Here is a 15,471-nt window from a genome sequence, read left to right on the forward strand (position 1 = left end):
ATTCATGTCTGAATAAAAACAATTGCGATAGATAACAGATTACATATTGGGAATAGATAGACGATAGATAACATATTGGGAAGTTTATTATTTACATAGTTTTATCATAAACATTTTAAAATGAACTAGTAAAGAGTATATAACCTATGTAGTGCGTTCTCGTGATGCTGCGAATTAGATTCGTGGTGTTCTGGTATATGAGCCTGATGTTCGACTTCATTTCCGCTATATTCAGGGATGTGTTCCTGGTGATGTTGGTAATGTTGAGGATGGACGTTGTGTTCCCTGTGGACGACAGCGTTAAACCCAGTGTGGTGATCAGCTGTGTAGTGGACGACGCGCTTGGAACCGTCCGCCTCCACCAGCTCGTAGCTGCCGTGCACCACATCTCCGTCACGTTCCTCCTTCTGGCTCTTGACGTCGCCAGTGTGGCTGTCGTGGACGCCGTACTCGAACTTGTACTTGGGGTGAGGGTCGTAGTAATCTTCCTTGTACTCCACGTGGAACCCGTGGTCGATCTGCGCCTGGCCTAGATGTTCGTGCTGGGGCCTAGCCGACACGGCGACTAGTGCTGCAGCAGCAATAAGAATGATCTGGAAATAATAAAATAAAATAAATGCTATAAAAACAAAAACTTTCAAAGCTGCATGTAATGATAACAAATATCAGTAAATAAATTATCTTCGCTGCTTAATTAATTTTTTAATTTCGACTTGTATCAAATTATACTATTATTTTTTGATACAGCAAATACCGTTCGAATATTCTAAATAGTATATCAGCCAACGTGTTATATGTTGTAGGAATTTAAAATCGCGATAATAAATTAAGAGGGAATGGTATATTATCCTTGGGTCGAGGCAACCATATTATTAACATTATGTAATGGATTCATAATGATTACTTTTTTGTTAATGTATTATGTTTGTCTTTCTTTCCATTTGATCCATAACTATAAAATGGTATAAGTTTTAGTGTTGTTGACATACACATTTTTATCGCACAATAATCTAACTAACAACCAACAGTTACCAAAAATCCATAGTAAATAAGATTATGTTGATTTTTTCAAAGACCCATGAGATCATGAACTGATGACGAATAATTAATCAGATTTCATTTTGTTTTTTGCATAAACGTGTCATATATTCTGGGAAAAGAGGGCCGTGGCCCTAAAATAATGCGCATCCTCATCGACGCCAAGCGCTCTCGGTATCTGTATGTGGATTTACCAGTTTTATTAAGAATAGAGGAAATTACTCCGAAGATGTACTTGTGAAATATTAAAACTAACATTTAAATGTGTAGGGCTATCTTAAAACCACCCTTCTACTACTGTATTGTACCACATTAAATATATGTCGCATTTAGACATAAATGCGTTCAGACATTAAAATGTCCTTAAATATTAGGAGCTAACAAACAGCAGTAGAAATATACTTATTTCAGTTTCTAGTTTCAGTCAAGTTTAAAAGCTGTGTGAATCAGTTATATTATGATAAAAAAACTTCGTAAATTTGGATTAAATTCAAATAATAACAAAAACAGAAATGTGCATTGCCTTTAGCCAATGATTTCCTTTGCATTAGAATTTATCACACTTTAGTGGTTGGTCTGACTTACCTGAGGCACCATGTTGATGTGTTGCCAAGGTGTTACTGTTGCTATTTATACCGTCCAGTACAAGAGGATGAACAGAGGAAGTGGCGGACTCCCCTTTCTCCCAGTTCCTTCATGTATGACTAATGTGTTCTGATATAATCAAACACTGCACTTTCATCATTAACAGTATTAATAATAATACCTACTTTGTGCATGTTTAATTTGATAGTATGTTAACAAATGATTGTGTTTTTATGAAAAAAAAAAGATCTCAGTATGGTGAATCTGGTTTTGGTTCTTCTGTATGTACATGTTATGGAGAAGAGGAAATACCCATGTTTTTTTTAACAAAGCTATAAAGTATATATATATATATATATACTAGCTGTTTCCCGCGGCTTCGCACGCTTTTCGTAAGCTTTGCCCGTGTAAGAGCATTTCTGGTTTAAGTACATTATATTTCCATCGCCAATGTAGAGTTTGCCTTGATGTCACAATCATGAACATCTATCAAAAGTGTATTGTACACGTACATGTCCTTTATTATAAAGTGGTCTAACACTCAACCTTTAAGTTCAACCAGAAACTTATTTTAAAGGCAAATATACATCATAACGTAGCGCCTTCAAATAGTATTTGGCAGTTAAATATACGTAACTGCCTTGCAATTGCAGTTTATAATGTGCAGGCGATTTGAAAACTTTTATCTTTTGCAACGCCGTCAAGTGGCGAGTTACATCAATGGGCGAAGCATATAAACCTTCTCAGCGGAAAAATACATAAACATACAAATTTTAATAATGCCCGGCCACATAGTTCACGATTCCATAAAGGACAAACACAAAAACATTCATTTATTCATCTTTAATATTGATTAGGCTGTACTTTTCAGAATCTGCCGAAATGTTTGTTTACATAGAAACGTCAAATATATTTATGTTTACTTAGTTACTGTCAAAAATAACAACAATTTTTTGTCGCATTATATATGTTTACAAAGAACAGCTGATTAAAAATTTGAAAAGACTCTTTCACTTAATAACATATGTTTGCTGCAATGCATTTCTTACGGGTATTTCTGTAACCAGTGGGGCGGAATCCTGAATCGGGAAAGGGATAAAAAGTATCCTATAACCTTCTACAGATCAAGACGAACAAATTAAAAAAAAAATTAGGCGAATCCGTCCAGCCGTTTGTGAGTGATGCTGTTACACACGAACAGTTTCATTTTTATATATATAGATATATATATATATATTAAATAATTTCTATTCCAAGTTACGTTCATTATAAAAATCAGAGAAGCCAAAAATGTTTTTACAAACTATGTTTATTGGCTGAGTTTTTGGAAAGATGTATTTTTGTCTGGACGATAACTCGAGAAAGAATTGACATGCAAACATGGAAGTTTACATAGTATAACTTCTATACAGGAAATATCGAGTTCGATGATGGTGCATGACATCATGGGTTTTTGAGCATTAACGAACAATGTTACGTTGAGTTTATGGATAACCATAATGGGAACCAAAAAATCATAAAATAAACAACATTTTAATCAAACTGAGAACAATGACATTGTAACAATATGACATGTTATTTGATATGTGATATAGTAACAAGTAAGCGCAAATTGCAGACTAAATTTGGCATGAATTTTTATAACTATATTGACAAAGAATTAGTTTAATGGTAGTACATGTATATCCTTGGGAGTTGTTGTCTGAGGACCATTGAAGCCTTTTGCATGCAACTTTAGTAAAGCCTGTTAACACACAGGCGCTCCTACTGTGTTTTATAATTAATTTACTCTAATTTGTTTTGCGTTATGTGATATTTTGCTTTGAATTCCTAATTTTTATTTTCTATTGTGAATAATAAATCAATATTAAAGTTTTCACCTAACTTGGTAGAATTTTATTAACCAATAATAAATAATATCCTATTTTAACTATTGTTCCAGAAATTTACTATCTAATGCTAAAATGTATCTAATTCATTACTTTGTGTTTCAGGTAATTAATGATACGAGACATAACAGATGTGCACCACGTTGTAAGGTTCGTTGTATAATCGTATATACTATATCACTAATTGTAACATGTGAAGGTATATTTTTGTCACGTACTGCTTTCTGTAACAAAGGCAATTACTAGGCAATGTTGGGAAAACTGACATTTTCTGAACCAGTTGGTGGACAATTATCTGTAGCAAGGTGGTCTCTCTCTCTCTCTACGTTTTGTCAAGGACCATTATGGAAGTTATTGGTAATAGGATTTGAGTTCCCGGAACTGTCTCGTTTACATTAGTGTCGACAAACTTGACTTGCCTGACAGAGACGTTAACATTCAAACCCATGTTCTAAATAGGGATTCTAAGTTTTAAATAATGTCCCTGTTGTTAAAACATGTGTTTATACAATTATAGTTAAATTATTACAAGCTTTATAGTGTAACGAAATTTTATTAAACGTACATTAGGGAGTTCTATTGTAAAAATGTTTAAATAGTTTTGAAAGCTATTAATACTACGTATTATTCTTGTTTAATTTATATTTGAATTTGTATTTTGCAATTATAACTATCATCGCATGTCGCAAATTTAATTATTTATAAAGACACAATATTATGTCAATTGATACTGTTTATATATATATATAGATATAGGTTATAAACAAGTAATACTTCAAATTACTTGCAAACACCAGCAGGATCTCGGTGTCTCAAACCTATTAGTATATTGCGTCAATCAGTAAATTCTATCGGTACAACGGTAAAATACTGAGCTATAAACGTTCAAACGTAGGAGAAATCCGATCTGTATGGCATTCTCTAAACTACAGCTAAATGTGATTTCTAAATTCGATCTTAGAATAGGTTTCAACAATCGTTGTTTATACCAGCCTAAATCCGGTATTGTATGTAACATCATTACGCGTATTCAATATTTTACTAAGTGTTCGTAGAATTGTAGTTTTCTAATGTAAGTATTGTAAGATTCATTAAATATTTTAATATAGTGCACGTTTAACTTCATGTACATTACATTGTGTTATATAAATTTACCTATAAGATGGGATTAAGTTACCTATTTTGGCTTTATACATTTGGCGCCTATACGATTGTGGAGTACCAAGATTTTAAACAGTCTGTAGAATCCTTGAAAGCTATTCGAATTCTATCAAAATTACTGTAAGTCAGAGATTCGTGGAGATCTGCATTCATCGATCTTGGTCTGCTAATTTTACAATTCCTCTGTACCTTTTCCTTGCCCTGCTTGAGGAGGCAGTGTACTGCCGTTTTTCTTGTAAGTCGATCCAGGGTAGAAATATCCATGAAGAAGAATCTACTGGTACAACAACAGGAGAGTCAGTATAGAAGCTGCATTCGCATTTGAGCTCTTCCATCTCAAATTAGTGTCAAACTAATCGACTGCCTTCCTGAGGCAGACATTTTGAAAATCCGCCTGAGTGAATACACTCTTAGTGAGCTGTTGATATAATTTAATACTTTTGAGTACTAATGGTGTGCGCGGTTAATCCTCTCTTATGTCGGTTAGTGAAATGTATGTTTGGTATGTGGCCTTTACATCGATAAAAGTCATTTAATTAAGACTTCTATTTTCGTTTAGCAAATAGACGTTAGCAGTCTTAATGTTCATCTCGTCTCAAGTTTAATTTTACGGTGGTCTCCAATGTAAAATATTCAAGTTGTACCAATTTTTCATTTTTAAATAAAAACAAAGATTCACGAGGATTGTTAAAATTAAAATCCAAAACCAATTATAGACGATCCTATCAGAAGAGGTTAATTTTAAAGATTAAAATGAGGTCAGACTGAATGTTAGAGCAACAAACGCATGTTTGGGTGTCGGACAGGTTTCCATGTGAGGCAAGTCTGGTCGACATATTGTGTCTGTAGAGCAGGTGAGGAGAAAGGTAGGACAACACTCCCACTAGTCTCGCCATGTATGACTACTGCTGGCCACTGATTATGTCGGAATGTAAGGTTGAACTCGACTGATCGGCAACTTAAATACCTGATGTATTGCGTTGCCGACGACCGATAGCATAGCTTTTAACGAGTCCAGTGTTTTTATTGTGTATAGATATTTAGTTATTTATATGCGTAACATTTCGTTATATACTTTACCACTTATCTAATCCTAAACTACTGTATTCAAAGATTACACCACTTACAGTCTGCCAATAGTGACGTGAAGGGAAGTTCTGTGCCTATTTCGACACTCCGTTGCTTATTGATTATTATTATCTATTATCATTATCAAACGAATTCTTGCTGTATTTTTTACTACTATAAGAAAAACTCTCTTTGCCTCTTTTAATTTTATTACTATTCATAGTATGTATGTAAATGAAAATAGTAATTGAATCTCTACAGTTTATTCCGTTTGATCAGCTTAATGTTAAAATAAGATTTTGCATTTTAAAAGAAGTAAATGTAGGAAGATTTACGTTAAAATATTAATGCAATGTGTTCAAGCAGTGTATTTCTTACCGCCGGAGCGAAAGTTGTTTGTATAAGAGGGGCTTTAGTGTTTTAGAAAGGATTTATTTACAAATAGTAAAGTAAAGTAGGTCGAGTCTGTTTTAGTCAAGTGGAAGGTAAGAACAAGGCTACTCAGTCCTGACCAGTAGTAGGCGCCCTTTTAGGTAGATTTCAGGGAAAGGTGTCGGGTGGATTTCCAAATTCGTCCATTGCACAAATTATACAGAATTCGCGAAACATTATCACATATCTTTGCTGACAATTACCTGCATATCCAAAAACTATTATCATTTGAAAATATATCAATGTGTCCAATAAAACTTGGACTTTGTGAACTCGATAGCTCACAAAATTTTAAACTAATTCAGATAAATATTTTTCATTTTTTGGGTTATTTGTAAAACAAAAACTCGCCTTAGGGAATTTTTCTAATGTGCCGTAACGTTTTAAAAATTTGGGTTTTATAAAGTTTGGAGAAAAAATCAGACAATAATAAACTATTAACATGATTAAATACAATCACTATCGTTATTTCTAACTAATTCTAATAACATTTTAAATGGGATGGATACTTACGAGAGTTCGCCATTTTAAACACGTTTTCAAGATGATGGCAGTCCACAATTGAACAAAAACATTTCCTGGAAACACAACCACTACCGATTTCTATCTGATTTGGCCCAAAAATGTCATGAATATTTTGTATTCATAAATTGCATTCATATTGGTGTATTTGTGTTCATAATTTTTAGTCATGTAAATTCAATTAATTTTCAATATGAAGGCTTATATTAGTTTTTAAGGTATATTTCTCGGTTTTGTATATATATATATATATATATATATATACTTTAGTTTTAGTAGCCCAAATTTCAACTACAAATATATATATATATACATATATATTTGTAGTTGAAATTTGGGCTACTAAAGTATATATATACTTTATATATATACATATATATATATATATATATATATATATATATATATATATATATACTTTAGTAGCCCAAATTTCAACTACAAATATATATATATATATATATACATATATATTTGTAGTTGAAATTTGGGCTACTAAAGTGTGCAGTGATTAAGGTTAAAACTCATATATAGTGTGCTGCTTTACGTTCTAGTAGTGAACTATAACTTTAAAATACCTTTTAACATAATGCTATGAATATTTATGAGGTAATGGGATGAGTAAGACCAGCAAGCTAATGGGCAATAAGTCCATAATATCTGATTAAGAGATTTGGGAGTAATAATGTGTCAAGTAATAACCATTTGACAAAATATTTCAACAAATTATCGATAAGAAGGGTGTTTATATGTAAGAAATCATTGAATAAATAACGATAGTTTTTTATTTTCTCAGTATAAAAATATCTAGCCTACCGATCGATGATGTTCGTATTTACAGTTGACGTGACTTGTTTGATGATTTATTATGTGTTTCACTTAGTATCTAGGTGCAGAGTAGGCAGGCTTTGAGTACGCAGGCCTGGAGTATGCGGGGGCGGAGTAGGCGGGAGCGGCGTATCCTCCCTTTGCAGGCTCTGTGTGGACGACAGCCTGGAAGCCGTATCCCTGGTCGTAGTACTCCACGGTACGCTTGGAACCGTCAGGCTCGTACAGCTCGTAGGAGCCGGTCACGTAGTCTCCGTTACGCTCCTCCTTCTGGCTCTTGATGTCGTAAGTGCTGGGGTCATTGACGGCGTAGTGGAAGGAGTACTGGGGGTTGGGGTCGTAGGGCTCGGGCTCGGCGTACTTAGCAGCGTATGGAGCATACTTGGGTGCAGCTGCGTATTTTGGTGCGGCGTATCCTCCGTACTGGGCTGAGGCAACAGCTACCAGGCAGGCGGCAATAAATATCTAAAAAAAATATTTGCCAATTGGATCAAGGAAAACTCATCTTTAATACTTTAAGTTAATACTTTCTCATCAACAAATAATTCAATTAATAAATATGGAACACTTAGTTAATGACTGGCCTATGCGGATTCATCTGGACGTCGTGGCTGGTTTTTATAAGTTGAGAGATGCTTCACTTGAATGGCGGAAGTGTTGGACTTGGTTTGCGAGGCATACTATACTTTTTTAACTTTTAACATGACGCAAGTACGTTGTACACTGAAGTAATTTTAATATTAGCTTCAATTTTATTTTGTACTGATACGTATACGACAGTACTTGCCATATAGAAGCTAAGCGTAGCCAAGGCATAGTGTAATTTGTTTTTAAATACCTGAAGAAGCGTTACGCGATATATATAGCAAAGTTTGTTGCGTACAAGGAAGCACACACATATAATACATAATATATTAAAAAATTTCATATAACTGGATATGTTTAAAAAGTTATATTTGACCATAAATACAATATGTAATGTGTAGATATTGTAATGCTATTTAAAAACATTTTTTTATACAAATTAAAAATTTAATTTTCAAACAATGTTGCGCGTTTTCCAAGATCGATTATTGTAAATCGTTTGATGGAATATATATTCTTTCTATATAAGGTGAAGAAAACTAACTATAAAATTAAATAAAAATAAGACAGAACAATCTTGTGATAGGGTGAATTTAAAGTTATTCCTAAATATCATGTATTGATTGCTATACATTTATCCAATTTTTCGACCACTACTCTCTGTTTACAGTTTGTGATTATTTTAATCGTCGAATCTGTGATTTGTATCTTAGACTTTGAGGCAATAATTTCTTCTTAATGGCACGTTTTTTGTCTTACAAAGAGAAATCTTACACTTCGTCACAACACAACAGTTACAAAGAAATTTGTTTTTTATTTTCTAAAAAAGCTTTATGTTTAAATATTTAAAGTGATTTAATAAAAATTAGATAAAAGTAAAGAGCTAAATTTAACAATATAAACTGCATACTTAAAAAAATCTAATTTTGAAAAATCAAGAAACGTTTAGTTTTATTATATTAAAAATACACTTACCTTAAAAGCCATGGTGAAGGATGTGGGGCGAATGGTACCCTGCTAGATCTTGGCTGATATATATAGTTAACATTTTTGGAGGGGGTGTAGAACTCCTTTCACCTAAACCGGCTACAAGTGTCTCCAGGTGGCTGTGCCAAAATATTGCTAAACCGCGTGTCAACTGACCTGGTGGCGTGCACGGCCGCGAGGCACCTTAGACGATAATGTTAAATGAACTTCGTTGAAGCTTGTAGAATGTTGTTAAAACATGTTCTTATGATTGATGATATTTCAACTACACAGCAGGTTCTCAGGTTTATCGTTTAGGCAGTTTATGCTTCTATGCAATTAACCCTAAAAATCTATTTCAATGCACTATTACTTCCCATAAAAATACAATTCTGGCCAGAAACAAATTTTGAAATCCAATCTGAATTGGATTTACAGCAATGTTAGTTTTGAAAATAAAAAATAAACCTATGTATACTAAAATTTATTTTCAATGTATGACTAAACATGCATTGAATTATAAGATTAGACATTTTGTACAGTTATTTTCATCTTTTCCTGCAGTGCAACTTTTTTTGGAGTACATTATGATGGTGATAGCACTTTCTTCGGACAGTGTCGTGCCGACTGATGATATGAAATTGATTAAAGCAAATTCGAGAGAAGGCTATTTGAAAACCTTTTCATTGGATGATAATAATATATATATTTTTTAATTTCAGTTACAATCAAAATAATAAATACCAAATTTTTTTTAGCCAATATAGAATTTAATTATTCTTATAGAAAAAGTTACCAAACAGAACATCTGCGTTTTCTTTTAAATTAAAATTATTCGCTAAATTGGTGCAAGGGCTAATTTAAAAAAAACGGCTGGACCGGTCCCAATAATTCTTTTTGTAAAATATTCATTAAATCTAAGGAAGGTTTACGTGAAGAGACAGATCGGAAAAGTTTCCCAAGATTTATTAACATTTTGAAAAATTATTATAATAACTTTGTTTCGTAATATAAATTTAAATGAAACTAAATAGCTTTTGACACTTTAACCTGAAATTTATCAAAGAGGTAGAAACATTTATTTACATTTAAATTTTACAAAAATTTAACTGTACAGACCTTGATAAGTAGTGTAATGCAGGTCACTTATCTCATGATTATGCAAAATGATCGCCTTCTTACTCTGCAATATCGAGCAACTCCTCTGGCTAGTTAGAGAACTCCATCAGAACAATATTTTACGTATAATATTTGTACAAGATTGAAATTATGAAAACAACAACGTCTTGATAGAAACGAATCAGGGCAACCCTCTTTAGTACACTCAATAAGCATGGGAGAACTTTTAAAGGCACGGACTTATTCTCCATCATGATCTTGGTTTTATAGCATATCTGTAAAAAATTGGCTCCATTATATATTAGAGCTTGGCAAAGGTTGCACTATCATAAATAATAGACCAGTTGCGGAAATGTGAAGTAGAGTATCAGAAAACGAACTTAGACTCAGCTATTAATTCTACAAGTTTTTCATCCAACTTCTGAAAACTTCCTATCACTTATTCCTAAAAACACAGAAACCAAGGAAATGTTGCAATTTCAGAATAAACAAAGTTGTACTACTTCATAAAGTAAATAACACTAAATAAGCATGAAGATCCATAAAATTCTATTACTACAGACAAACCACATACAACACGTGTTGATCCAACTGAATTACGTCGCTCAATATGGTTAAAACGTTTCGACATTAAAAATAGAACTGTAAAAAATGTGTATTAGTTCTAGTAACAAAGTAGCACGAGAGAATACGTTTATAATACTGTATGTAAAAACAGGTGTTATGTTTATCTTAGGATTGTTATATGTAATCTGTTTGTAAATATTAAACAATAAAGAAAATTAATAAATGTATTCATTATATTTCTTCATTTAATGTTAATAATTTATTATTTTGAATGGACGTAAAACCGGCCTACATCATTCAGCAGCACCAACTTCGGACACTAAAGTGTAAATGGTATATCTGCGTGAGAACATCCTGTATCCTCTGTATTGGTAGCATAACTTTGTAGCTACATTTATGTTTCTGTAGTTTCCTGGTCTACGTAATCACTAACTTTATACGCTTTGCTTAAATAATTGGGGAATCAGGTGACTTCCACCCACAATAGCTAATGTGGAAAGAATTACGAAGAGCTAATGAAACGTAACTTAACCCTCTTATTCTCGTTGTAATATTTTACAACAGGAAAAAAACAAATTTACTTATAGAACCGTAATATACAAAGAAACTACTAGGTATAATAACGAGCTTTATTTTTGTACTCTCATTGGTATAGCAAACTTTAAGTTTTAGTACAGTTGACTTAGTGTGATAAGCTACTATAATATTTCATTGCTACCTATATGCGATATTATTTTTATTATCAAGAACCTCACATTTATGAGTAGATTCAAAGTAAAGTTGGATAATAATATTTTATTTTTATATTCACTATACTACAAACATGTTTGATCGAATACAATATCCTATGGCAGGTATATTCCAAGTATTTAACATTAGAAACTATATAATTATAGACTAATGAAGACTTAAATATAGACTATATTATTTATAAAATTCAGTAACTCAAAGGAAACCATTTGCATTACATTATATATACACACACGTAATCCTACAAATTTAAATCCACTGCTAAACACTTCATTTGGTAGTAAGGAATTCATTCAAACTAAATTTTCTTTCCGAATTTCAAACCATACAAAATTCATTATAGGATTTTCGTCGAATTCGACTTGAAATATTTATGAAATTCCGAAGTCTCACCCCATTCACCCCAAAACTCGAGGTTATGAGACTTTAATTTAAGTGAGCTTTGCATGGGATTGTCAATATTATATTTCTGTCTATTCGAGCTAAAACTAATACACTTACTCACTGAAGTGCTCAATATATTACAATATAGACAAATATAATAATTGTAAGGCAACTGAAAATAAAACACTGGTATGGAACTGTATATACTGTTCGAATATAGCCTCTTCTTACGTAGTCATGATGACGTAGTCTATGTAGTTACTAGTGCCATGTACCAAGAAATGGTTACTGTTCTCACATAAGGCTAACTCAATGCATCATTTTGCCACATACAAGGCCTCACCTCTCCCAACGGCTCAATCAGCCTGTATTGATTGGTTGCTCTTGACCTGTTAAGCAGTTATTTTTTGGGTCAATTTTGCGGTGGACGAAGAATGTAGTGAACGGAAATATGCACTCACTCAGCTCGAGGACACAGGCAGTGCTGCCATTGGCGGGCTGGACCGGTTCCTACCAATTTAGTCCGGTACCGTAAAAAGAGCTCTAATTTGTAAATCGCATCTCGCCTGTCGCTATCAGTTAATTAATATTAGGTACCGTGCGATGGTAAAATGCCGTTTCGACTGACCGCTCCAGGCTACATGTGGGGTAAAAAAAGGCAAGGCACTTGATTAGATGAGGCACCAGATCCCGACGATTACACTGTTAACTAATTGGCATCTAAAATTAACCTAACTGTCGATCGGATATCAATTCAAACTCAATTTTATCGTTTTAGTCTTTTACATGTTTTAACACTTGTTTTAAAATGCATTCATTTTATTTATGAAACTAGTAACGAGTAATACACAAAATGATTGAATATTATAGTAACTGAACAAAGCTGACTTAGTATTTTCTGTAGTTTGACACCTAGTATGAAGGTCTGTTGGCCCTAGAGTGTGCAGGGGTGGAGTAGGCGGGTAAACGCATCCTTCTGTGTAAACTTTAGCCTGGAAACCGTCGCCCTGATGGAAGTACTCCACGGTACGCGTGGTAGCGCCAGACTACCAGTTGGTAACTGCCGATTACGGTGTCCCCGTTACGCTCCTCCTCCTGATACTTTATGCCACCTGTTAGAGTATCGTTGACAATGTAGGCGAATGAGTATTATAGGATTCGAGCTGTGCATTCTGATCTAATGTTACAAAGCAAGCGACAACTGTAATACATAATGCGTACATTTGTCATTCCTTGTATAGGAAATCTTGAAAGATAAAAATCGTATAACTTAATTAAATAAGTGTTTCTGTTTGCACTAGATATGAACGGGATAGTAAGAACTTAAAATCTTACTTCATTGGGTTTTTGCCTACTGATACCACATCTAACCATACTCCAACTGTTTGACCTGATCTGTAAAGTAGAATAATGTAGTCATAAAAATGTTTACTTTATTTTTATTTTTTGGCGTACCTTGTATGCTTTTTGATGTCTTAATTGACATTTAGTATTTTAGTAGAATGTAGTGATTAGTTAAGATCTTAACACCCAATCTTATTTCTTGCATAATAAATGGGCAATGTAATATAAACTAAATATAAGGTGAACATTTTCACTGAACCCGTGTTTGTCACTTAACTGCCAATTACAGTCTCAATAAAAAATAATGAATATTATATTACTGAGACAATACATTAATAAATGCTTATTGTTCTTATATACAGAGCCAATAAAACGTCTGGAGATCCCCTATTAATATTGTAACTGGTCATACTAGAATATCTGAATTCTGTTTGTATCACGTTAAGGGCATAATTACTACTTTGTTCACATACCAAAAATGGGGAATTTTGGGGTAACCCAAACATTTCAAATGATAAGTCCTATCCAGCGATTCCTCATTTTGATGGCCCTGATAAAATAAAATTAACAACGGAAACTAAAGGTCTCTATCTACACACAGTACAAAATGGCATAACTATTTGCAACCTAGACATAAGTAACCTTTTAGAGCAACTAAACATTTTGATTCTGATAACTAAGAAGAAAATTACTATCGGCATTTCCTATCACGGCGTGTTGCATAAAACAATTAGATCTTGAAGTTATAGGCGGAAGGGTAGAGGCCTTCGGCCATATATTTTGGCTTGTGTACGACAATTGTTTAATACTTTTTAGTTTTTCTAATTTTTAGTATTAGAAGAAGAATTTTTGGACCAGTTCAAGAAGGAGACATATGGCGGATCAGGAAGAACAGAGAATTAAGAGAAATATACCAAGATCCCGATGTGATTGCATTGATCAGGAGTAAAAGAATGAGATGGATGGGCCATGTTGCCCGTAGGGGAGAAGATAAAATGATAAAGAAGGTGTGGCGAGGGGAACCAGAGGGAGTGAGGCCATTGGGCAGACCTAGGATGCGATGGAGAGATCAGGTGGAGAAGGATTTAAGAACGATTGGCGCTACACTGGAAGTGGCTCAAGATAGAGGAAGTTGGAGAGACATTGTTGGCGAGGTCAAAAACCATCTGGGTTTCGAGTGGCCACAGGACTAAGTAAGTACGTAATATTTAGTATTTCTTTTTCTTTTGGTATTGCCCTAACCTCAACTGAAAGTAGACTTGGTTTGCTCTCTACATTTATTTACGAAGCCCCAATTTTTTGGTGTCATAAGTCTCCTTTCTGTGTATATGATGATTTAATCCTATTTCATGTGATGTGTGTCAGACCAGCAGTTTTAAACAATGTATACTTTCCCACTTGGTCTGTTTTAGTATCTTATTTGTTCAATAATTCTCCCATTTAGTGATATTTTTGTCTTGCCTTTCTCTATAACAAGAACATGTTGTTTTCTAAACACAGCTTACAGGCCTGTATTCCATTTTTGGGTAGGATTTTACAAGACTTTGCCTAAGCATTTTTTGTGTTTTAAAAGATGTTGTAAAAAATATTCGTCTTTTCTATAATTTTTTTCCAATAATCACGGCACATAATTTATTACATGTACGTGAATCATTTTTAGTTTACTAACTGAAAAGAAGTCATATATATTAGGCACTATCAGTAATAAAACGTTTACAATATCTTGCTCAAACACGGTAATAAAAAATGGTCGTTTTCATTTTTTGTAAATACTTAACAAACACACTTTTGGAAACGAAAGTGTTGTATTTTCATATAGGTGACATTAGACGATAGTATGGTACAAAATAGTGCATTTTTCATATTTTGAAACTTGCCTTTACAATTTAAAACAATTGTCAAAACATTTAGGACATAAAAAGATAGAGAGTAGTAATGATATCTGTCATACAACTCCGATCGTTACTAGCAGTGTAACTGCTAACTGATTGGCATATGAAATTAACTGAATCGTGGAAACTCAGTATTGCCGTTTGATTTGATTTATTTAGACAGTAAACAAATAATGCAATAAATGTACTTGTCCGTGATATTTGTATACCAATCTAAAGTGATGGTTATCTGATCCCAAAACCTTTATGATATATATATTTATTTTTTAGCCTTAAGTTTAAGCTTATAATAATAAGTACAAAGATTATTGGGATTTTCTCTAATTACAAGCTCCCACGCA

At 33.3% G+C, this 15,471-nt stretch overlaps 2 protein-coding genes across 4 annotated transcripts in view; one reads left to right on the top strand and one right to left on the bottom strand.

Moving 5' to 3' along the window:
• Nucleotides 1-15,471, top strand: part of LOC124360510 (neurobeachin-like protein 1) — a 545,778-nt gene that overhangs the window by 118,545 nt on the left and 411,762 nt on the right. The gene's annotated exons all lie outside the window — the stretch shown is intronic.
• On the bottom strand, nt 126-9,104 carry LOC124361266 (pupal cuticle protein Edg-84A-like). The gene is made up of 3 exons (XM_046815313.1): nt 9,084-9,104; nt 7,590-7,988; nt 126-593 (listed from the first exon to the last, which is right to left on the bottom strand). Exons 1-3 carry the CDS (start codon nt 9,093-9,095, stop codon nt 126-128), a joined length of 879 nt encoding a protein of 292 aa, XP_046671269.1. The 5' UTR covers nt 9,096-9,104.

The sequence above is a fragment of the Homalodisca vitripennis genome, chromosome 4 (assembly GCF_021130785.1).
Source record: "Homalodisca vitripennis isolate AUS2020 chromosome 4, UT_GWSS_2.1, whole genome shotgun sequence".
In the NCBI taxonomy this organism is placed as follows: domain Eukaryota; kingdom Metazoa; phylum Arthropoda; class Insecta; order Hemiptera; family Cicadellidae; genus Homalodisca; species Homalodisca vitripennis.